The sequence below is a fragment of the Lacerta agilis genome, chromosome 9, assembly GCF_009819535.1.
Source record: "Lacerta agilis isolate rLacAgi1 chromosome 9, rLacAgi1.pri, whole genome shotgun sequence".
NCBI lineage: Eukaryota > Metazoa > Chordata > Lepidosauria > Squamata > Lacertidae > Lacerta > Lacerta agilis.
Genome location: NC_046320.1, coordinates 36,870,364 through 36,893,883, shown reverse-complemented (window position 1 = coordinate 36,893,883; position 23,520 = coordinate 36,870,364). Strand labels below are relative to the sequence as shown.

The 23,520-nt window shown below is 39.4% G+C and overlaps 1 protein-coding gene across 6 annotated transcripts in view; it reads left to right on the top strand.

Annotated features, from left to right (window-relative positions):
* Positions 1-23,520, top strand: part of DCLK2 (doublecortin like kinase 2) — a 73,724-nt gene that overhangs the window by 24,545 nt on the left and 25,659 nt on the right. For 4 of the 6 annotated variants that reach the window (XR_004427322.1, XM_033160152.1, XM_033160154.1 and 1 more), the window contains exons 3-7: positions 8,177-8,279; positions 9,529-9,648; positions 12,510-12,560; positions 15,910-16,004; positions 21,833-21,905. Coding sequence is in view for 4 of the 6 variants with exons in the window: in XM_033160152.1 (XP_033016043.1) it covers positions 8,177-8,279; positions 9,529-9,648; positions 12,510-12,560; positions 15,910-16,004; positions 21,833-21,905 (442 nt within the window). In the remaining 2 variants the exon portion in view is untranslated. The remainder of the gene's footprint in view (positions 1-8,176; positions 8,280-9,528; positions 9,649-12,509; positions 12,561-15,909; positions 16,005-21,832; positions 21,906-23,520) is intronic. The other 2 variants (XR_004427323.1, XM_033160153.1) reach the window with 1 other exon arrangement.

Here is a 23,520-nt window from a genome sequence, read left to right as displayed (position 1 = left end):
GACTCTTGCCTGTGTCTCTTTCTCCCCTTTCTTGCCACTGACCCTAAGTTTGATTAGGGTTTAAAATCCTAATTAAACATGCAGTCACATGACTGCCCCCCCCCCACCTGAATCACTTTGGGTAGGCTCGACTTGGAGTGATCCAGGGCTGTTTTAAACCATTCTGGGAAAATCCCAGATAAACCCAAATCATTCAAGTTTGATATCCAGGGTTTTCCTGAGGCCGATGCACAGCATTAATATTTATCAGCTTTGGAAGGAAATGTAGAATGACCTCTCTTTTGAGTTTCTTTCAGTATTATGAAGTTTTATAAATTTGTTAAATGAAGACACATCTGTTGGGTGTGCTTTATATTTTTTGTTTCCTGAATGCTGTTTTCAGTTGTGAAAGTACCGGTAATCCAAATGTTTTCAGTGTGGTTAATAATAGGCACTCCAATTTCCAAATCACTGTTTTTATTCGTAAGTAAGGTTGTAAGTTGTCCTCAAATAGATGCACACGAATAATCTTTTTTGGATTTGTACTGGAATATTAAATTGTAATCTCTGCTGTGTTGTGTATGCCATAGTGGCCTGATTAATAACTAGTACAGAAAGATATTCAGTCTTTCGACACTGACAGACTGTTAGGTGCTTCTGGTCATATTGCCTGGGTTGTCTGATGATCAGGCAACAAACCAAAGAATATGCATTTCAGTTCAATTTCTTACTCATTCCAGAATTCAATTGGCAGCAAGGGGTTGTCTCCTTTCTTTTCCCTTGCTGTCTATCATGAATATTGTTGTTGGCTTGTTTTCAAATGATACATGAAACATGAGCATTGACTGTAAGCAGTTGTTAACTTTTCTGGGTGAAATTAGAATAGATCTACTTGTTCAACTATAGGCTGGTTGCAAATGTCTTTGTCCTGTGCGAGGTTCTTGAGCAGTTGGGCCAGTGACCAAATACAGGTGTGCTTAGAGACTGATTTTCTACATCCATTGCATTTGGGGTTCAGGGCCAATTTTGGCATGGAGACCACAACAGTCAGGAGATGGATGAGGAGTATCTTTGTTGACTGTCCAAGATCTCTTGGAAGCCTTTGAAACAGTCAACCATGGTATTTTTCTAGGGAGACTGAGTTGAGAATAGAGGGGCTTGTTTTCCAGTAGTTTCACTTCAGAAGGTGGCAATTAGGGGGTGCTGTTCAGCCCCTTGGAGTCTCTATTGTGGTTCTTCAGAATTTGAATTAGCTCTCATGCTGTTTAACATCTATTTGAAACTGCTGCATGAGGTCATCCAGAATTTTAGATTGGGTTTTATGGTAATTTGCACTGGAACGTTTTTAATTTGCACTGGAGAATTTTATTGTGCCTTAGTAAGTGATCTAAATTAGCATGTTTATTTTAATTGTATTTAGTAAGCAAAGCAACAAACATTGTAACTGTCAGGCTTGCCAAATATTTATTTGCAGTTGGCACCCATTCATTGTTACCAGTGTTCGAAACTCCCATTGTGTTTCTAGGCGCATTTTGCGACAGGGAATTGCATTAGCGCGAGCAATTTCTGAGCTCTAGGCACAGTACTGCGCCTAAGATTTCAGATTAAAACTGCCACTGCTGGAAGGAAAGGAAAAGAAAAGAAAGGAAAGGAGGACATTTTTCTGCCTCCCCTCTTCCAGCTACTCTCTGAAGACTGGAGAAGAGACGCTCTTAAGAACATTAGGGGGGTGAGCAGGGGAAGACTAGACCATGTGAAAAATATGCAGTTCATTCTTTTTCAGCATTTTATTATTGTTATAAAAAAGTGTGCCTAGGCATTGGGTTGTTGCTCCCATAAACTGGGTTTAATGTGCCATTTAGCTCCTAGCTTTTATATCACAATTTCTAACACTGATTTTTACTCAGGAATTTGTGCACAAGAAAATATTCCATGGAAAAATGATGTGCTGGGAGTTCAGTTTTGGAAAAGTTTTCATCCCTGGCTCGGGAGGAAAGTCTAGAACCTCCCGTTCACTTGCACTGCCTGCCTCCCTTATGCATGGGAGGCAGTTTTTTTATTTTGGGGGAGGTTTTGATTTTTAGCAGCCACATCATGGTGCATTTTAACTGCACCATTAATATAATGTCTACTTAGGCCATGCATAGGATTATGCTGTGCAAGTGGGAGGACTTCAGCTGTTCACAACCAACCTCTTATGAATTATCTTCCTGACTATGGTCAGTGTAAAGTCTAGACACAACAATATAAAACATGAAATGTGAATAGATGGCATCTATGTTAAGATAGAGGGACGCGGGTGGCGCTGTGGTCTAAATCACAGAGCCTAGGGCTTGCAGATCAGAAGGTCGGCGGTTCGAATCCCTGCAACAGGGTGAGCTCCTGTTGCTTGGCCCCAGCTCCTGCCAACCTAGAAGTTCGAAAGCATGTCAAGTGAAAGTAGATAAATAGGTACTGCTCTGTCGGGAAGGTAAACAGCGTTTCCATGTGCTGCTCTGGTTCGCCAGAAGCGGCTTAGTCATGCTGGCCACATGACCTGTCTGCTGGACAAATGCCGGCTCCCTCGGCCAGTAAAGTGAAATGAGCACCACAACTCCAGAGTTGTCCATGACTGGACCTAACGGTCAGGAGTCCCTTTACCTTTATGTTAAGATAATGTCCATGCAAATCATATTTTGTGTGAGAGACATGGCAAAGATGCCCACTCAAGAAATATACCAGTAAATAGATGTATAGGGAACACCCTTGTGCTAGGTTAGACTGTTTAACTCAGCATTGTCTATTCTGAGTAGCACTGGCTCTCCAGGGTCTCAGTCTTTCACATCACTCGGTACCTGATCACTTTAACTAGAGAGGTCAGGATTTGAACCTAGGATTATCTGTATGCAAAGCATGCACTGTACCAGTGAATTGGCCTCTTCCTGATGATTATGTGAACCTTAAATGTATTAAACATGAATTCCTGTTCATAGAAATGTCTAACTGAAATATTTCCATTGTGCCTCTCAGTCAAACAATATAAATACAATAAAATAATCTATTTTTAAAAAACCACACACACACACACACACACACACACACACACACACCATCTAGCTTTATATCACAGTTTCTTTCCAGCCTCATATCACAGCTGGAGTTGTAATTGCAGTCTGTCCAGTGAGGACAGGACTAACTCAAATTTGCATTTTGACATTTTAATTGGTTTAATCGTGCATCTTTTATTCCAAACTAAACTGAGTTGGCCAGTGAGTCATTTATGTATTATAAATACTGGGATAAGTGTTTTTCTTGCAGTTCCCTTCTTGGGAATAGTCTAATTGTAAGCAAGAGTTTTATTTTAGGTGCAACCTATATTGTTAGGTAGCTCAAATATATTTGTGATTGCTTTTTTCTTTGATTGGTAGAATACCTTAAGCAACAGATAAACTGCTTGGTGGCTTTTGTTTTTATACGTACAAATTGATCTGCCAAACCCTTTTGGTAAATCCCCAATTTATCATGCATTAATATTTCAAAACCATTTAACACCCTGCTGTCTGTAGATTCTGACAATATAATGGGTTGTTTGTGAGCAGAAAGCATCAGCTATGGAGAATTTATTTCTAAAATGTAGTTCATTAAGCTATAGTTGCTTTAAACTAACACTGTGTGTTTCTTTGTGTCTTGGTTTCAGCCCCTAGATAATCTAGTGGTTTAGTGTTTAAGAACAAGAATTAAAACACTTACATCCATTTGCCTTCCCATTGCCCCATGCAGGTCCTTTTATAAAAGTGCCTGTGATGCTTTGACAGTAAACAATCTGCAGTCTGAGCAAGCAGTGCTATTCAGCAGGGAGGAATTGAAGTGCCCTTTTCACCTCCTATTATATGCTGGAGGCTGCGGAGATAATTTTTTTAAGTCTAGGCCTGGGCTTGTTGGTGGCAGATATGAAATGGGAAATGAGTTGCTGACCTATTTCCACAGCAAGCTTTCCTTGCATTTTGCACTTTAAGGCCCCAAACTATTAACACAATGGTTTCAGACAGTTTAGCTGAACAATACATTAATTTTAATAGGGATGTACTAACATGAGAGGATGAGGAGGTTCTTCTTTAAATTAGAACAGGCACAGAATGGTGATTAGAAATACAATGTGTAAATTGGCAATTAAGCTTGCACTTCCTTTACAAAAAATTGTAAATGTATCAGAGAAGAACAATAAACCATGTTCAAAGCTCCTATAGTAAGTTGAATCCCATCTTAGTCATTCTTGGAGTAGGGCAATTGAAATCAAAGGAAAGAAATGACTGAGTTAAGTCACATTGGTTTTACTAGGTTTTCCCATTGTCTTCAACCTAAAGTATTCTGCTCAGAGTATAGCCATGTTGCTTGGAGGATTGCTGATACCTGTATTATTGAATGCAATAGAGGAGATTGTGATTAAGGCTAGGGTGCTGTCCCTAATTAGATACTGCCATTATATTTCAATAACACATGCAAAGTGCGGACTGATTCACACTGAGGTGGAATCTACACACATATTAAAAAACACTGTGAAAATGCTTTTTTTAAAAAAAGTTTTGAAAAATACATTGAATTTCCCATAGCTCACTGTCTCCATCTAGTGTCACATTTACAGCGCACTTTAAAAGTTTTTATTTGCAGAAGTATAGCTGAGTCCTGAGTATTTCTAGTTGAGCTGCTTGTCAGTATTTCTCAACTAAACACACACACACACACACCCTGCCAATTATTATTGGGTGTGCTGTACACTCAAGCTTCCTTTCCTTTGTCCATTAAACTGAGCATTTCCTCTTCCAAAACGTTAAAACCATATCCTGTTTCCTTGACATTAATATTGTCCAAGGCCATAGGTGGCATTTAGATCTTGCACAAAAGAAAATTTAACTGTCTTTCCCTAGCTTGATGTTTTACTACAGCTTGCATCTGAGGTTGAGGGCTGCTTTCTTTTCATCAAGGCTTTATTCCTTTTGAAAAAAGAATGTCATCCACTATTTGCCTTGAAACAGTTCAAGCTTGTTTTCATTTACTTGGAAGCGAGCCAAATTCAGGAGACCATTGTTAACTGCACCTTGGAAGCAATGTAACTGTCCTGGAATGGTTCCACTCAGAAGCCCTAGATGTAAGCTTTTAGATTTGCAAGAATAGCGCAGCTGACCAGGATTGCTTTAGCTTATAAACAAAATGAGCTGTGTTGCTTTTCTTTAAAAAGTGAAATGAATACAATAAAAAAACTTTTCAAATTATATATTACACGTGTGCAAATGTAAACATAATGAAATTGCTACTCATTGGAGAAGTCCACTTACACATAATAGATATTCAGGAAAAAAATATTTACATTAGAAACCATAATCCTTTTGTATATTTACTTTATCGTATTCATAATCTGAAAAAGATAACATTCATAAAATGCAGTTTTTGGTAGCCATATTCACATGTGACTATTCAACTTGGAGACTGCATTTAGAAAAGCATAGCTTCATAGCTGCAATACACCTCTATTCAAATTCCAAATAAAAGTACTCATTTCCCTACATTTGCAGATCCCCCTCCTTTGTTCATTGTGATGTGCACCCCTTCTTAGTATTTTCTTTACATTTATTATTATGCTACTTTAAAAGGATCAGCTGCATGCCTAGCACTGCACAAAAGGGCTTTCCCAATCTGTGTTAGATCATGGAACAAGTAGACAAAGAGAAATGGACAAAAAGAGGGCAAAATTGCTTTAGAGCTTAGGGTGTTCGGTTTTCTTTTGTGGTCTTGTAGTGTGGGCATGCACCTTTTCCAACTATTGTACAATGAACACCACAAATGATGGCTTGAATGATATTCGGGAGTTGGGTGGGTATGATTTCTCTTAGAGTATGGTTAATGTTAAACCTTTACAAAGAGAGGAACAATTATTATTATTTTCTGTACAGAGGATAGATATTCCTGTTGATCAGGCAGGCTAGGAAAGAGTTGAGTATTTGTCTTGTCAAACCTGCTTAACTATGTTGACGTGAATTACTTTTTCTCCAGACTTATGTAGACATTTATCCTTTATCATGAGGTTATGCTAAAGCTAACCGGATACTGGGAGGAGAGAACGTTGTGTCATTGAGCTTGGTAATAGAATCAAACAAATGCTCAGATGGTCTTACTGTAAGTTCAGCCAGCTTTTATCTCTGGTTTAGCTGCTATGACAACTGCACTGCTTTCAAATGCCTTGTACAAATGATCTTTGAGAGTGCTGAAAGTCATTGATATTCTGAGTGTTTTTCTACTGCAGGCAGCAACAAACCTTCCCTGTACTCCAGCTCATATTTACTGTTATCGTAGAGGGTAATGAAAGCACATTTTGTCATTAGACAAGTGGACTGAAAGTGATAAAACTAAGCACAGTTACAAGAGCGTATGCCCCACTGAAAACAGTGTGGCTTACTTCTGAGTAAACATACACAGAATTGCACTGTAATTCTTCATACACTCCCCCTCAAAAAATGCCAGTAGCTTTTTCTTCTTTTTCTTTTCTGTTTATTTCCTCCCCCCCCCTTCTGTTTTGAAATTCTGGAATCATTTCATGAGGGGGAGGGGGGGAGAGATAAGGGAAATTAATATTGAACTCATGTAGTCTTCGGGCATGTTCATAATTTGTCTTTTTTGTTTTTGTTTTTGTTTTATTTTAAACATAGCTATGTAAAGAAGGCCTGCCATTTATTCTGAATTGACATAATTGTCACATAAAAGTTATTTTTAAAATACATGACCAGGTTGCAGTTACATCAGTGTTTCCAGATCCAGTCAGAATAATGGCCATTAAAAATAGTCTCTCCTATTATCCAGGCATATCATCCCCCATGGTGGGTAATCTCATAACTGGTGGTGAGAACAGGCAAAAGGAACCAGTTTCAGCATTTCAGAAAACAGTTCACCATGACCCGAGGCACATCAAAGGCTTCCCAATTTCAATCTTTTAGTGCCTTGGTTCCCACTCATGGTTGCAGTACTCCCAGCTCAGTTATTGTTAAAGGCTTTATTCCGAAATTCACTGCAATGCCCAAATGTAGATCAGACCACAGTTTACACAGTTCAGAAGTTCACAGCAGAGCTCTAAAATACATGGTTAGGAGTAAGCTAAAATGTCTTGACACTTGACATGCTCACTTGAGTTCCCCTTTTGAAGGACAGAGTTGGCACTGTTCAGTCAGTCAATTAATCTTTTTTGTGGTCAAAGATCAGACAGCAAAGTCAACAACAACACATGCCACATCTGCATGAAGAAGCGAACATAATAATAATAAAAAATCCCTATAAACTTAATTACATTAAAAATAACACTCCTTCATCTAAAGTCTGTATTCCAGAGATTAAAAGTGGGTACTGTTATGTGAACAGTTGTTGTCCCATAATATGGGACTAGGCAAGCCAGCAGACCCACCTACGAGTAGGTTGGGTCTGCTTACACCAGCATAGCCATTGTAGCATTCTTAGTGATTGACATGTAGTTGACATGGCTTGCCTCACTGTCTTAGATTACTCCTTTTTGAGACAGAAGATACTTCACTAACAAGGTGGGTTGCCAGAGTCAAGTCAGGCAGTTCTACTGTGCCAGTCAAGGCACCTGATAACACTGATGTGGGAATCTCTGCCAACAACAAACTGGGCACATTCCCACCATCTAGACCAGCATTTCCTAGACCTCTTGGCGCTCTCCAGGATCCAGTTCTACACATTTGTCCCATTCTTCTCCCACTATGACCAGCCATGCCGAGACATCTCAATGCAGTTCAGGACAACTGAGCTCATTTGTACTCTCCAGCACTACTTGGAAATTTATAAAATAGCTGCAATTTTGTTCCCCTTTCAACAGAAGTGAATGAAACTTGTAGGCACAGTAGTTCATTCAGAGTAGATAAGGTCAAATTAAATTGTCTGCCAAATTACAGACAAATCTTATGGGGATTTTTTTTTTTTAATGAAATGGCTATAATGTTTTGATTTTGAGATAGGATTCTGAGGGTGTAATTCCTGCCACCCCAGACTAATTACTCCCTCGGGAAATGCAGTGTTTAACAGAAAAATGGTTGATTACCCTTGCTGTGTGCAAAGCAGAAAAATAGCACAAAATGTAAACTTCTCTCCTTAGTCTAGCTGGTCCACTCAGTAATATTCTTCTTTGCTTTTTATTTATTTATTTATTTTAAAAAAGGTTACCTGTTTGCAAGACTTTTTTGGTGATGATGATGTTTTCATTGCCTGTGGACCTGAGAAATACCGTTATGCTCAAGATGATTTTGTACTAGATCACAGTGGTAAGTACTGTCTGTACATTTGTTTTGAACCATCAGCCTCCAGTGCTTATGAAAGCACTGAGTGACATTGTGACTGCATATTCCCCCCCCATATTTATTGCACTGATAAAGACTGTAAATGGGGTGTATCAGGTGTTAGGGGAGGAGTAGTACCTCTGGTAGAAGACATACTGTGCTCCTTTTGGGGTAGTTTGTCCACCTTTGGTCCCCACCCTGTACTCAGTTCTCACCTATAGCTCCTAGAAGCTGCATGTGACAGTGGCCACACCCTGAGAAATGGCGTTGACTGGCTGGCTAAACCAGGTGAAGGCAGCCAATGGAGCACAAGAAGTAGGAGGGGACACCTATTTTTCGTGGGAAATTTGAGACCCCAAGTTCCACTGCTGTGAAAACCTAAACTCTGTAAAGGGGACCTGTGAGGGAAGAACATACATTCCTGCAAATATGGGGGTCTTGTGTGGTCCATTTGAAAGAAACCATGTCTTTAAGAAAAATATACCACTAGCATTATTCCCTGTGCACATCAATGTTGGAAAGATGATGGGATGATGCAGTAAGACACAAAGGGTTTTTGGAGAGGCAATATGGGGCATCAAGGCATTCTAATCCCTGGGATCCATATAAATCTGAATCATAGAGTTCTGCTGAAGGACGTAAGAAAACAGATTTGCTAGAGACTGTTGTTTATTAAAATAGCTAACTGCACAGTAGTCTAAGGGACAGTTCAACTTTCAGTTTAAAACTTCTAGCGTACATTGTGTTGTCTATTCATCATGTAGGAGCAGCAAACAGATTGCAGTCTCAGTGGGCACAATAATTACACTTACAGTTGGATCGGAAAGACACTGGTGTGAACAGGTGGAAGAGGACTTGCTCCAGTCAGTTTTGATGAAATATGCAATATGTTAACATTCTTTTATATTCTTTTATTTGTAAAATAAACGATCTACTTTTCCAAGAGATGAGACATATATAAAATTCACATGTACACTCTTCTATTGTAACAGAATAAACAACTGAATCTAGTTTTAAAGCAATTTGGGGGGAAAAAACATTAATTTTCCAACATTTGACCAGATGACAAGTTTATAAGCCTACAAATTTATAAACTCCTTTTGGTTCATTTGAGAAAAACTGTTTATGAAATGAGTATGTTTGGGTGATAAATTATCTAACTGGTAGGTGGTTTTGTTGGAAGTGATTGCAACTCTAAAAATATTTCTTCTGCTATCCATCTGTTTGTTTACAGAATGTCGTGTTATGAAATCCTCTTATTCCCGTTCATGTGGGATATCAAGGTATTCTGGATCTAAAAGCCCTGGATCTAAAAGCCCCGGACCTTCACGTCGAAGTAAATCACCAGCTTCAGGTACAGCTGCCTGGGTGGATAGGGGAAATGTGCATTTAGAACTTGGTTTGTTTCATTAATATATTTTCTGCGCATCAATCCCCAGCAGCTCACACACACAATATGTCTACCAGTAAAATAAATAATTTTAAAACAGCAGAACAATAAAATTAAAGCCAATCGTTGTTTAAATATCATTTGTTAAACAGTATCTAGAAACCCTTGGCAAATAAAAAGGTTGACACTTGACTGAAACATAACAAAGTCCATACCAGAAAAGCACCACCAGGGAAGGAATTGCAAAGTACCACCACTAAAAAGGCCCTATCTGAGATCACCACCTACCTCACTACTTGCAGCAGATAAAACCTACAGAGGTCCCTGTAGTGATATTACCCTCCTATCCAATCCTCTAAGCACCGGTAGGAACTTGGACAGAAGGGGGGGAGGGTGTTTTACTTTACTTGGCAACACAAGAATCAAAAGGTAGAAACTTCCACCACCTCCCTTTTTCTGGGTAACCAAATAGGAATCCAGGGAGGAGAAATCCTATTATTAATTAGGTTACACGCCTTGGCTCACTTTACCTTGAAACCAATTAACAAAATAGCAAAATAGGTAGTGTCCAAGTGGTCAGACACTGTCTTCAGCTTCCCCAAAACAAAAGCACAGAAACAAGAACTTTTTAAGTTGTCTTGTTTTATAATAAATCCTGGAAAGGACTTATTATAAAACAAGACAACTTTAAAAGTGCACATTTCTTTAAAAGGGTTACAAACAGAAAATAGTAACATTGTAAAATATTTCTTGCTAATCGTACTTACAGAATAAGGATTCAAACGTAACTTAGAATCAAAAGAAGTTTCTCTTTGGCCAATGACCTGAGCCAAAGAAACTTAGCAGCCTGCATGTCAAAAGGCAACAGGCAGACAGCAAAAGGCCATTAACATGTGAATATGCGGAATATTTATCCTAAATCATACCATTTCGTAATTTGGCCAGTCAAATCAAACCACAGCTGCATCAAGCTTCCCACTTTGCATTATAAATCCAGCTTGTTATGTAGATAAGATCACTGCCTTCAGGCCAGGGCAATTATTTACACCTTTAAAGACAGGGCTCACAGACAGAGAGAGTGAGAAAGGAAAGGTTATCTTAAAGGGCTAGGCACACATTCCCAAGATGGCAGGATTTTACTTCTCTCACAATGCCACAGTTTTAACTGAACCAAAGTTTAATACACAAAGAATTCCCCAACTTCACTACAGGGCCTCTTGAGGAAGACCTTGGTGCCCATGGAAGTTCGTGTAGTAACAAGTGGTGTTTTTTTTACATGTGCTAGTCCAGGGGTCAGCAACCTTTTTCAGCAGTGAGCCGATCCACCCGTCCACCGTCCCTCAGACCATGTGGAGGGGAGGGCAGACTATATTTTGAAGGGGGGGGGAGAACGAATTCCTATGCCCCACAAATAACCCAGAGAAGCATTTTAAATAAAAGCACACATTCCACTCATGTAAAAACACCAAGCAGGCCCCACAAATAACCCAGAGATGCATTTAAATAAAAGGACACATTCTACTTATGTAAAAACACGCTGATTCCCGGCCTTAGGTTGCCTACCCCTGTGCTAGTCCTTCTCTTACTTGATGGCTGTGCCCCACCTCAACCCCCTACTTCTCACATTAAGCTCACTCAAAAAGGTGAGGCAAAATTACACACTCCTCAAGCCTGAGGGAGATGCAAGGGTTGCAGAGGATGAATATGAATAAATTCAGTTGCACACTTTTAAGTGTTTTCCCTTCATCCACTCTATTCTTCTTTTTGAGGCCCATGACTTTCTTACTCCTTTTTTCTCTTCGGTATCCTTAGTCAACACAAAATACACCTTCCTTCTTCCTATCTCTTTGTCTCTCCCCCCCCTTTTTTTTACAGTTCTTGCTCAGGTTATATTGGCTTTTTGCCCCAGTTTTGATTATGTCTTTCAATCCTGCTCCAGTGTCAGTATTTTAAAATATCAACATTTTAGGGGAAGTGATTCACTGACAACCAGAGAACAACAGATTGTTGATGTGCTGAATCAAAAAGCTACTCAGTACAGTGGCCCAGCAGTACCACCCACAAGTTTGGACTTAAGTGTACATAAGGAAGAATACAGAATAAGTCTACTGGCTGTTGTTGTCATTAATGACCTGAACATACCTGTAGAACAAAAGACGTGTTGATTTTCTTACTGCAGAGTCATATGAGATTCTCTCCCAGGCAAAATATTAAAAGCCCCCCCCCCCCAGCATATTACCTTTCCCTCTAGGCTTTTTCAGCTTTTGGATGGCATATTTCATTTGTGTAGTGTAACCATTCATAAAGAGAAAGTAGACTTTGGAACGTAACAGGCGACTGGAAATGAGAGACACATAATTAAGCACCTGTGTGAAAGTTGGCAGGTTAGCTGAGGGCAGTTACTAGGTGACTTTATCACGAACAGGTTATTGAAGTAGCATCCGCACACCATATGCTCAGGCCCAAGGTTTGGGGAAATGTGAAAGGTTTGAGCATTCATGGTGCATTTGTAAAATTTGTATTTGATCCGTAGGCAGAGCAGACCTAATTGTTTTAGGTGGCTTTATCCCATCTCCAATATGGCATCCCTACCTTTCCCACAACTCGACAATTTCCATATAACTCAATTTCTCTGGCTCTCCAGTTCTATTATTTCTTAAATTACTTTAAATTGGACTATGCATAGTAGTAAATATAGGTTCACTGTAAGCCTTTCTGGAAAACCACTTCTTGCTTTCCACCTTTTTATGTTACCTTTCTTCCTTTCATGTCTCTGAATAACCTATATCCTGTCTTTTTCCTTTGTGTCAATTGAATGAATACAGTAAAGAGGGGTGGCCATTACTCCAGTGCTTACTCTTCAGCAAAATCCCCAGGTGAGCCATGGCAGTTATGGCTGTGTACCAACACTTGTCGCCTACCTTTTCATTTTTAACACTTCCATCTGCTTCTGTGTGCCTATTATTTTGCACTGTGTATTTTGACAATTTGTAAAACTAAGACATGGTGAGTTTATCCTGTCTCTAGACATTGGAAAGTAAGAACTTAGGGATCAGACACGTGTGGTTAGTACACAATGGAGCTAAATTTGTTAAGATATAATCTGGCCAGTACACAAGTAGTACTGGGGGGGGGGCAGTATGTTTAACATTCTGTATGAAATGAGCAATATTAGCTGACAGCAAGAGTTCCCAGAACTTAAATTCAAGTTTGGTACGGCATGTAGTTGCAACCCAGAATTAAATAAAGCTCAAAGTTGAAACAGTATATTTTAAAACACTATGCCCACTTATTTAGAGAACCATGTGAGCATTAAGACACTAATTAATTTCAGCTAAGGACTTGTAGATTGATCTATGTACACCAGTTGCTTGGTCCGTGGTGGCATCAAAGTTTGATATTATCTGACTTAACAATGGGAATTTATCTAGTTTGCAATAGAAGGATGTAATTGAAAGAAGCTGCCTTGCTCCTGCTCACACTGAAAAAGCAAATCATTTTGTCTCCATGTGTTTTTTATTGTGTGTGGAGTTTGCTTGCTTGCTTTTATCCCACGTGCTCTTCTGGAAGGTAGGTTGTATATTGCGCTAGTCCACCATTTCCTCCCACTTGAACCTAGCTACTGGGAGGTTATGAGGAAGTTTTTCATTTGTTTTCTGTGGGGTGGAGTATCTGTGTGTGGACCCTAGCTAAGGAGTCCCAGAACCAAGCAGCGTCTGTATTATGTCCCTAATTTCTGGGTGATAAGGACAGTGACAGGATTTCAAGGTCCCTCTTGCAGTCCCAAGGGGGAGGAAATTCTCTTTCCGTGTTGTATTGTTTTGTTTGTGTGCCAGGTGGGAAGCTGTGCTGCTTGGGACTCTGAGGCTGGCTCAGGTAATGTACACTAATAACCTTTAAAGTACATTCAAAGCCCTCAAATAAACATTCTTTCCCTCAAATAAACTTTGGGCACTGTTGTTAAGGGTTGCTGGGAACGGTAACTCTGTGAGGGAACAAACGACAGTGCCCAGAATTTTTGAGGAAAATAATGGGCTTTGAATGTGCTCGAAAGGCATAGTGTGCCCACAATCATAGTTTCAGGCTAAAGGGACAGTGCTACATTGGAAGGATTAGTGTTAGGGAGTGTAATACAGTGGTACCTTGGGTTACAAATGCTTCAGGTTACAGACTCCGCTAACCCAGAAGTACTACCTCGGGTTAAGAACTTTACTTCAGGATGAGAACAGAAATTGTGCGGCGGCGGTGGCACAATGGCAGCGGGAGGCCCCATTAGCTAAAGTGATACCTTAGGTTAAGAACAGTTTCAGGTTAAGAACGGACCTCCTGAATGAATTAAGTTCTTAACCAGAGGTACCACTGTAATACAAAAGTGGGATAAAGTGTATGCATGAACATATGAAGGTCAGAAACATGTGTTTTCTATAGGTAACTATTTTTAAAACATAGATTCTGGGGATGAAGTGAAAACAGCAATAGAATAAGATCCTCCTATTCCCATAAATGTTAACTTCTTCTAGAACAGGCACATCCAACTCCCAAGAGAATGCAATCTACTCCCAGTACAAAAAAGCTGGCAGTGATCTACCCATTGTCATTGCCAATGTTAAGCTTTTTGGGGGGGTGGAGCCAAAGTTGTGGAGCTTTTTTGCTAGAAAAGGAAGTGCTTACAATTTCGCGCAGCGACGAAGCAAACAGCTAGTGGCAGGGGGCAGGGTCACTACTAGCGATCGACCACTAATTGTGATCAACCTGTTGGACATGCCTGTTCTAGAACATCTTGGAAGCCGGTTCTTACATCATGGTGGAAAGATGCTAACTTCTACTTATTTATTTACTGCATCTATACATAATGTCACAGAATAACAGTTCCCTGTGCAGTCACATCAGCAGGTTGGCTCCTAAATATTAAAGAATTAAAAGCAAATTCCTTTTTAAAAGCAGCTAGTTTGGAAGACTTGGTTTTCAGACAAGTTCATCACTGCAGGCATTCACACAGCAAAAACAATGGTGCCTGTTAAATGAATGTTCTGTTACCCATTATAGATATTCTTTACACAGCTGAAAAAGTGTAGGTGGTAACTAGCATTTCCATGGAAACCGAATGTCTAGCTGGCAGGCTAATTTTTTTTTCTTAAAGGAGCAGCAGTCCTTAACTGAGCTGCAGTTGAAATCAATCTTGCCCTTTGGAACATTTACTCTTACTACTTTTTCCTTGGGAGACATGGAATATATTGTTCATCAGAGAGCCTTGCAAATAAGCTAATAGATGGTGCATATTAAGAGTCACAAGTTGTGTGAAATGGTGGAACCCACTTCAGACTGAACTGAAGGGGAAGCAACATATTTTCACATATATAGAAACCCCTCAAAATTAAAATATGAAATCTATTTGTATATTTAAAAGCATACTAATGGGAAGCTGGTTCTTGTCAAAGGCAAATAATTTTTTCAAGTATTTTATTTTTAAGGGAAATGATCATATAGAAAATAAGTAAGCATGATTTTTTTATTTTTGGTTTTTGGTTTTATAATTGTTCTTGGTCATTTGGATACAGTGTTCTCTGTACTATATTAAACTGCTCTGTGGCTGTGATTATTTTTCAAGTGCCCATTGGCTGACATGACCTGATAACCTTGAAATGTTCACCATCACCAACATTTTTAATCCGTGGAAGAATGTACCCAGCACCATAGTATGTTGATATATTGCCATTGCTGAGTCAAGTGAAAAGTCATTTGGGCTGTGATTGAAACATCACAATAGGCTGTAGGGACAGGGCAAGCTATGTAGACAAGATAGAGAGTCTGAACACTATAAAGCTTTGATAGAAGAGGTTCTGAGATGTAGAAAAGCTAAAGGATAGTGTGGCTAGATGAAGGGGAAAGAGTAGGCAGTGTGCCAGGAAAAAAAAAAGTGTCTTTGGGTAGGTCAAGAGAGAGGGGAAAACCAATGATAGAACACAGGTGTGGAAAGAAATCTTAGATCTTAAGAAGGCTCAGCTGTGTGCTTGTTGGTCTTAGCAAGCCCTTGGTCACTGCATCATGTTGCTCTTAAGATAATGCCTAGCTTTATGTATATTTTATTGCTAGCTGCTCTACTTAACAAAGATTAACAGGATATTATCTAAAAGGAACATACCATATCTTAATAGGAATTTCAGCTTTTGTTTTATTTGCAATAACAACTTCTTTTCCTTCTTTTGCCCTTGTTATTCCCAATAGTAAATGGAGCTCCAAGTAGCCAGCTTTCAACTCCCAAATCAACAAAATCTTCTAGTTCCTCACCAACAAGCCCAGGCAGCTTTCGGGGACTCAAGGTATGTTTTAGAAAGTTTGCCCTATTTCAGTTTAAGTACTAATTCTGCTTTGGAATATTGCCTTTGTGGTTGCAAGAAAACACCAGTTTCGTGCTATATTAAGCAATGATAAATATTTATTATTATTATTATTATTATTTATTACATTGCAATGTACATTGCATGAAAGCAGTTGCAGAGTAGTTAAAATGTAGGCTAAACCTAATATTGCAATGAGTAAAATAATCTATTATTCTGTTTTAAACTTTATCCACTGGCTTAGAGAGCTGCCCTAAATGGGGCCAAAGAGCAACAGGGGGCAGCAAAGGATCCATCAGCCAGGGTGGAAAGTGGGGGGGGGGACGACTCACCCCGTCAGCTCCAGGCTACCATTGCTAAGAAGCCTGTTCCTCAAGGATCCATGGGATGTAGTATCCAGCAAATCCCAAGCCTCTGGCACCCTGAAACTCCCCATTTCAGGGCTTGCTGCTACCTACCACCACTAGCAGAATTGACAATGGAAGCCTACTGCCCATGGAGGTGAAACTGTGCCATCTGCCATGGCAGAGAAATCTGTCCCACAACAGAGCTCCTTTCCATTACCACGCCATCCGGGGCCAAGGGTTAGGGCTGCACTCATAGTTGTGTTTAGTAAAATTTGTCAGTACAGTCAGTAAGCTCCATCTCATCCTTCATTGATGATTTTGTTTATTTATACACAATGTTTTTGTCAAGTGTGTACTTGACACCTTGCAGCATTTTTCTTCCTTTGTAAATTAAAATTATGCAATAAAAATGACACCTTGCAGCATTTAAAAACAAGAACAGTGTAGCACCATAATCGAATAAACCTTAATAAAAAAAGGCCATGCAGCAAACCAAACACAGTAGAAACAAAAACCATAGAAATTTCTTAAAAGACAGTTGGTTAGTAAGAGAATTAGTGTAGCTAAAATCCTTTATTTTATCTCTGCAGTATGCAGCTGTTTGGGTGTACACTTCAGCTGTGCTTTGTTCACTTGGGTTCTGAGTAATCTTAACTGATATATCTGAATTAGAACATGGCTTGTGACAATGCTTGTGTCTGCATCTGGAATGCATTCCCAACACCCATGTTTCTGGGGAAATGTCAAACAGGAATATATGCCGTTCAAATAATTAACCCCTAAAATACAACAATTACAATTATACATACCACTGAACAGTCAGATATTCTTGATAAAATTTTATTATGTACCGGTATCTGCTTGAATTTTGTTCTGTACACGTGCTGTCCATGAGGAGGAGTAAAATTAAACTTTTGTTTGTTTTTAAGTGACTTATTTACTTTATCCTTTCCTTAAGCGATCCCTATAACAACTGAGCTGTGCTTAGAATGAAATAATGTGTAGGCTGGTCTCCTTGAAATACTTGGTTTCTGTGCACTGCCTGGATCATTCTGCCATGTCTCTTCATTTAGTGATGCTGAAGCATCAAGCATGGCAGAAGATGCATGTCTCCATCTTTAATTTCTGTCTTTCCCTCTGTTGTAACTGTGTACTCATCTTAGCAAAACTGGTAATGAATGATCAGCTGAAAACCTTGCCTTGTCATCTCTATTCAGATTTATATCCTAATACTTCATTTGAATTGCAATAAAGCTGTGGGGGGGTTTAATTGTGTGAGCTGTAGGTTCTTAAACATGTTGATTTTGCGTGTACCTCCTTTTGCCTGTTACATGGCTTGGATTGCTAGAAGACCCTCAACTCATGTTATGCTAATTAAAAGGACTGGCTATCTACATCACATTCATGTAGTTTATTTATTCATTTAAGTAATTGATTTGTTGTTTCAGAACACTACTACTTACCAGAAAAACACCACATCTCCGCAACACATGTCCCTACCCCCCCTCCACCCCACCGCCTTAACTGGAAAGCCTACTTACAAGGATAGGAAATCAAGGGCTATAATTTGTGCAGCTTCATTTTTGCTACTCAGCACAAATGCTGAATTGCAGATTCATTGAAAAACTTGGCAGCCATACCAATATAATTGCATCCAGAAGAATACAGGACAGTGTTCCTTTGAATGGCCTGAAAGTGAAAGAAAGACAATTAGAAATTGTATTACTCTTGTTAGTTTTAAATAGATCTTGATTTACGTATGTCGGCAGCAACAACAAAAAATGCATCCAACAATTCTCGAATATGTTAATTCTCTAGTGCTAACCTCCTTTGAAAGATTTCATTAAGCCCAATAGACTCTTTGAGATGAAAGAGTAGAATTTATATCATATTAGAGTACTTGGCCTTCCTTACGGTTGGCCGAAGAGGCTAACTGAGAGCTGCATTGGGTACCCTTCCTGTCAGCTCCAGTAACCATGGAGCTGTGAAAGGAAGAAGTAGCACAAATATGTTAGGCTGTGCTGGGAATGCAGACTGCGGAGTTCCTGACCAAGCTAGGGGCAGGGGCAAAAGAGCAATTGACTTAAGTCAGCTGATTGGCTGACCCCTGCTCTTCTTCACCAGCTTCTGGAGAGGAGAAACTGTGTACAACCCTGCTCCTGCTGGCCAGCGTTCAGGACCATCTCCTTGCAACTCTATCTTGAGTTGACTTGTAGCTGGGGCTGTGCTCCATCTATGCAGGTATCTCTAGGGGCTTGTCATTAATTTTGCCTGCAAGTCATGACCAACACCTATCAGCCAAATTGCAGCATAAAACAGACTGCATGGAGTTGGCAAAAAAGGGGGGGAGGCCACAAGGCCAATCAGAGAACACTTCCAAAATAATTCTACTCAGCCCTCCAAATCATACAGCATGTAGGATGCCATGCTGAAAAGGACTTCTAATGAGGAGAGGGCAGCAGTGCCTTTTTAGTGGCACCGCTTCCTTACTGCATTGTGTCCCAAGTGCCATGATGCTGCCATATTCCCCCCACCACGTGATCTTTATTCTAGAATCACATGGGGCTGCAAATCCACTCCATGCTGGATATGGCGGAGCAGCTTTCGTATAGTGCCCAAACCATAGCTTAGCGTTAAATGCAAATGTCAATTAGGCTGAATAATGTAGTTGATTCTAGTGACTTGGAAAAGAGATAACAACATAGTACATTATCTAAAGATTACCATTGTTATTCTGTGACAATTAACTGAAATTGAAAAGTCTAAAATAGTTTAGGTTGTAATCCTAACCCCACATACCTGGGCGTAAACCTCATTGAATCCAGTAGAATTTAGTGTTATGTAGACATGGTTTAGACCAGGGGTCAGCAACCTTCGGCTCTCCAGATGTTTCGGACTACAATTCCCATCATCCCTGACCACTGGTCCTGTTAGCTAGGGATCATGGGAGTTGTAGGCCAAAACATCTGGAGAGCCGAAGGTTGCCTATGCCTGGTTTAGACTGTGCTGTTGTTTGTTATCTGAAATATTTTCATCCACCCTAGTTTTAAATTTCATAGCCATGATTCTAATTTTTATGAAGTGTTCTTTGCTTTTAAGGAAACAAAATCTGTGCTTTTAAACAAAACAACTGAACTGAGCAGAAAATAATAAGTCAATGCAATAAATAGTAATCTATTTTGTCTGTCTTGTTTCTGGTTCTATTACAAAAATATCTTCTGAAAGAACTATGTTGTATTATTTTGGTGCAGGAGCCATCCAGGGCATCATCATCAACAAAAAAATGTGCAGATGTTGTTGCAGCCATCTTGCATATTTCTCTGGCAGCCAGTGTTATTTTTGTCTTTCTTAAACTTAACTTGCTGTCAGTGATCTAGTTTGTGTTGCCTTTTGCTGTCTTGATAATGTAGCTTCTGTTGACTGCTTTGGACACATATTGGTGTCCTGGGAAAATTTTACAATAAAACCTGATCTGCCAGTTGAATTATTGTCATTATTGCTGGTGAAATGATTTAAAATATTTTGCTGCATAACCAGGCACTGAAAATGCTGACCTTGCATTCCCTTGTGCTGTCCAATATCATTTTGACAGATCTTGAGCTCAGGCTAGAGAAGTATTTTAAGCACCCTGTGACAAGTGATGAAAGTTTGTGCGATAATCTTTTAAATGAGAGTACAGTGAAGACTGAAAAGGGCAAAGACATTATCTGAAAGTGAAACAAGAAAACCAGGAGGGAGACACAGAAATTGGAGAGAATTTAAAGAGGGGAAATTTGCTTTGGAAGTGCTAGCTAAAAGAATTTCAGAACGCATACTCTTCAGGAGCAATCTTGAAACTTCCAAATTCTGCAGAGTAGTCAAAAGCAGCCCATGTAAATATCATTTACCTGTCTGGCCTTCCTTGTGGTGCCAGATAGGTAGAAATGTTTGTGTAAGCTGCTTCAGCTATGCTACCTAATTTGAAACTTTCAGAATGTTCCTGAAAAATTGACCTGTGTTGCAAAACACATGGAGGTGTAATAAAGCCTTAGTTGGCACTTTGGGGAACTATTAATTGAGAGTGAAAATTAAGCTTGAAATTTATGTATTTATTAATTAAATTTGTATTCCTCCCTTCACCCAAATATCACAGGGTGGTTCAAAACACGAAAATACCAAATGAAAGCACAAAATGCATAATGAAAGAAACGCAGAAGCAAAACAAACCAATAATGCCCTTCTCACAGTCACATGTTAAAGGCCAAAAGCCTGGTTGAAGAGAAACCTTTTCACCTGGTGCCTAGAGATATGTAATGAAGGTACCAGGCAAGTCTTCTTGGGGAGAGGATTCCACAAATGGGGAGCCACTGCAGAAAAGGGCCGTTGTCTTTTGTTACCACCTTCTGGAACTCTCCTGGGGGAGACACTTGAAGAAGGGTCTGGCTCAGTTCATATGGGGACAGGTGGTCTTGAGATATCACGGTTGAGGGTTGTTTAAGGTTTTATAGGTCAAAAACAGCACTTTGAATTGAATTAGCAGCCCGTGCAGTTAAGCCAGAATCTGTGTAATATGCTCATGTTGTCTGAGCTTGGGCTTGTGGTTTGTTTCCCCAAAACAAACCAAGCTTTGTTCTTGATTCACAGTATTTTGTCTGTCTATGGTTGTAAACTGGGTCAGTGACTGAGATCCATGAATATGTTCCCTGAACTGTCTAAAGGTGGTTTGTTCTTGTTTTCAGCTCTTTTTTTGTATTCTCTGGATAGGCAGGTGTCATTCTGGTTAGAAATTAAAAGGAAGACAATCTCTTGGGAAGCATTCAGTTACCTCATGTGCATCCCTTTTCACTCTGTTGTTGCTAAATGGATCATAAGAAGTAATCAGTTTGAAGCGAGAAGGAATCAACTACTTTCAGGTGCTTTTAGAGAGAACACATATCTAGTTACAGTGTATTAGAAACTTGGCACAATGCAAATACAGTGGTACCTTGGGTTACAGACGCTTCAGGTTGCAGACACTTCAGGTTGCAGACTCTGCTAACCTGGAAATAGTACCTCGGGTAAATAACTTTGCTTCAGGATGAGAACAGAAATCGCGCGGCAGCGGCGTGGCAGCAGCGGGAGGCCCCATTAGCTGAAGTGGTACCTCAGGTTAAGAACAGTTTCAGGTTAAGAACGGACCTCCGGAACGAACTAAGTTCTTAACCTGAGGTACCACTGTACTGTTGGTGTTGTATAGTGCAGGGAAAGTGGAGTTGGCGTAGTCTGGTTTCAATGCAACATGTCATAAAAACCCCAACCAGCTACTTTACAGAGGTTGTATGTTTTGGCCTTTGGGAATATTAGTAAAATTGTGTTTGGCTTTTAACAGATGAATGTGTAATATTAATTTATAGCACAGAAGGCTGTTGAATGTTTTTGTTCCTAATGTGATTATTCAGAAGCATATTTAACTGCTGAAGTATAAACTCTCACATTTTTTCACAGATTCCACCACATTGTGGGTCAACTTGCAACGTGAATGGTGTGCCTGAACTATCTCCTTGCCTGAGTCCTGAAAGTAAGAATGTGTATTTTCAAGTTCTTTTATGTTAAATGTCTGTATTGGAGATAATATTTCAGTCTGGAAAAGTAAACCACTGTTTATTATTGTTTATTTTGGTAATATGCTTATTCGCACTACTGTATTGGTATTACTTTGCACTTTTATATTAGGCCAAAGATGATCCATAGAGGTGAGGCTATTCATTCATTCATTCATTCATTCATCATTCATTCGACTCATTAGAGCTTTTTACTCTAAGGTCTCTTGACATTGACCACCCCTTCCCATGCCAGTGGCAATGAAAAGAAATATAGCAGACTTTGAGATAGGATTAGGGTTGTATATTTAATATATGTCACCAGGTACTGAATGGTTTACTGATAGTGCTGGGCCAAAATCTGCCTTCTCTTGCTCAGAGGTTTTCTACCCCTCTGAAAGGGCCTCCATTTTTCTGCATCATTCTCAAGCCACTTAAGGATTTATGTAGAATGTTGGTGGTTACAGAATTTTGAGCTTACCTTATGATTGTGAGGCATCCAAGGCATGCCTTTTCTTTCCAGTAAATGTTGCTCTAGCACTCTGCAACCTACTCCTGACTGTCTATACTTCCTGATCTTAAAAAACCCAAAATATTGAGATATTTACTTCATAATGTCTTCCCCTAGTCTTCAGTTGAAACATGGGCACCTAGGAAGTCTGCAGAAGGCAGACAACTGATGAGATGGCAGACCCTCCAAGTGTCCCTATTTTCCAGGGACGTCCTTGATTTAGAAAAGCTGTCTTAATTTCTAATTTGATCCCAGAATGTCCTGCTTTTCCTTAGGGTGTCCCTATTTTCATTGGAGAAATGTTGGAGGGCCTGGAGTTAATCGACTCCTGAGCTGTCTGAAATGCTGTACAGGGAAGCTTTTTCGATGTTTAATGTTTTATTATGTTTTTATATATGTTGGAAGCTGCCCAGAATGGCTGGGGCAACCCAATAGGATGTGTGGGGTATAAATATAATTATCATTATGGAATAGGATTTACCTATTTTCATCAGATAAATGTTGGATGGTAGGACATGATTTGTAGAATAAATGAAAGAAAGGACACCCACAAGATTTCTTGGCCACCACAAAAGAAAGATAAGCATGACCAAATACCCAGAACCTCATCCATGAGAATTTCATTTAATATGTTTTACTTCCATGTGAATTTTGTTTTTCTGAATTGAAACAATGTTCTCATTAATTGTGAGATACATATTTATACACCACTAATTATTAACTATACAGGGGAGAACTGTTCCAAATGGCTCTGGCAGAAGAGTTGCATCATACTGTACAGGGCAATTTATCAGTTAAAGATTAAATGGAGACATGCTGGCCATTTTGAAAGGGAAAATTTAAGTTGTCTTAACATTCTCACCAAACATCTTGTGTATTCTGAGTTTTTGTTTTAATGTTTGTATTGTACTTGATTTGCAATGGACACACAAAATCTTAGCCTACATTTACATAAAAACCAATTTAGAATATTTCACTTTTTGGTAAGCACACCTTGAGGTAAGATAAAGGTACATATTTGTAAAATTTAGGCAGCATTTATTATGTTTTAATGCTAAAATGTATCCTAGCCTGAGAATGTG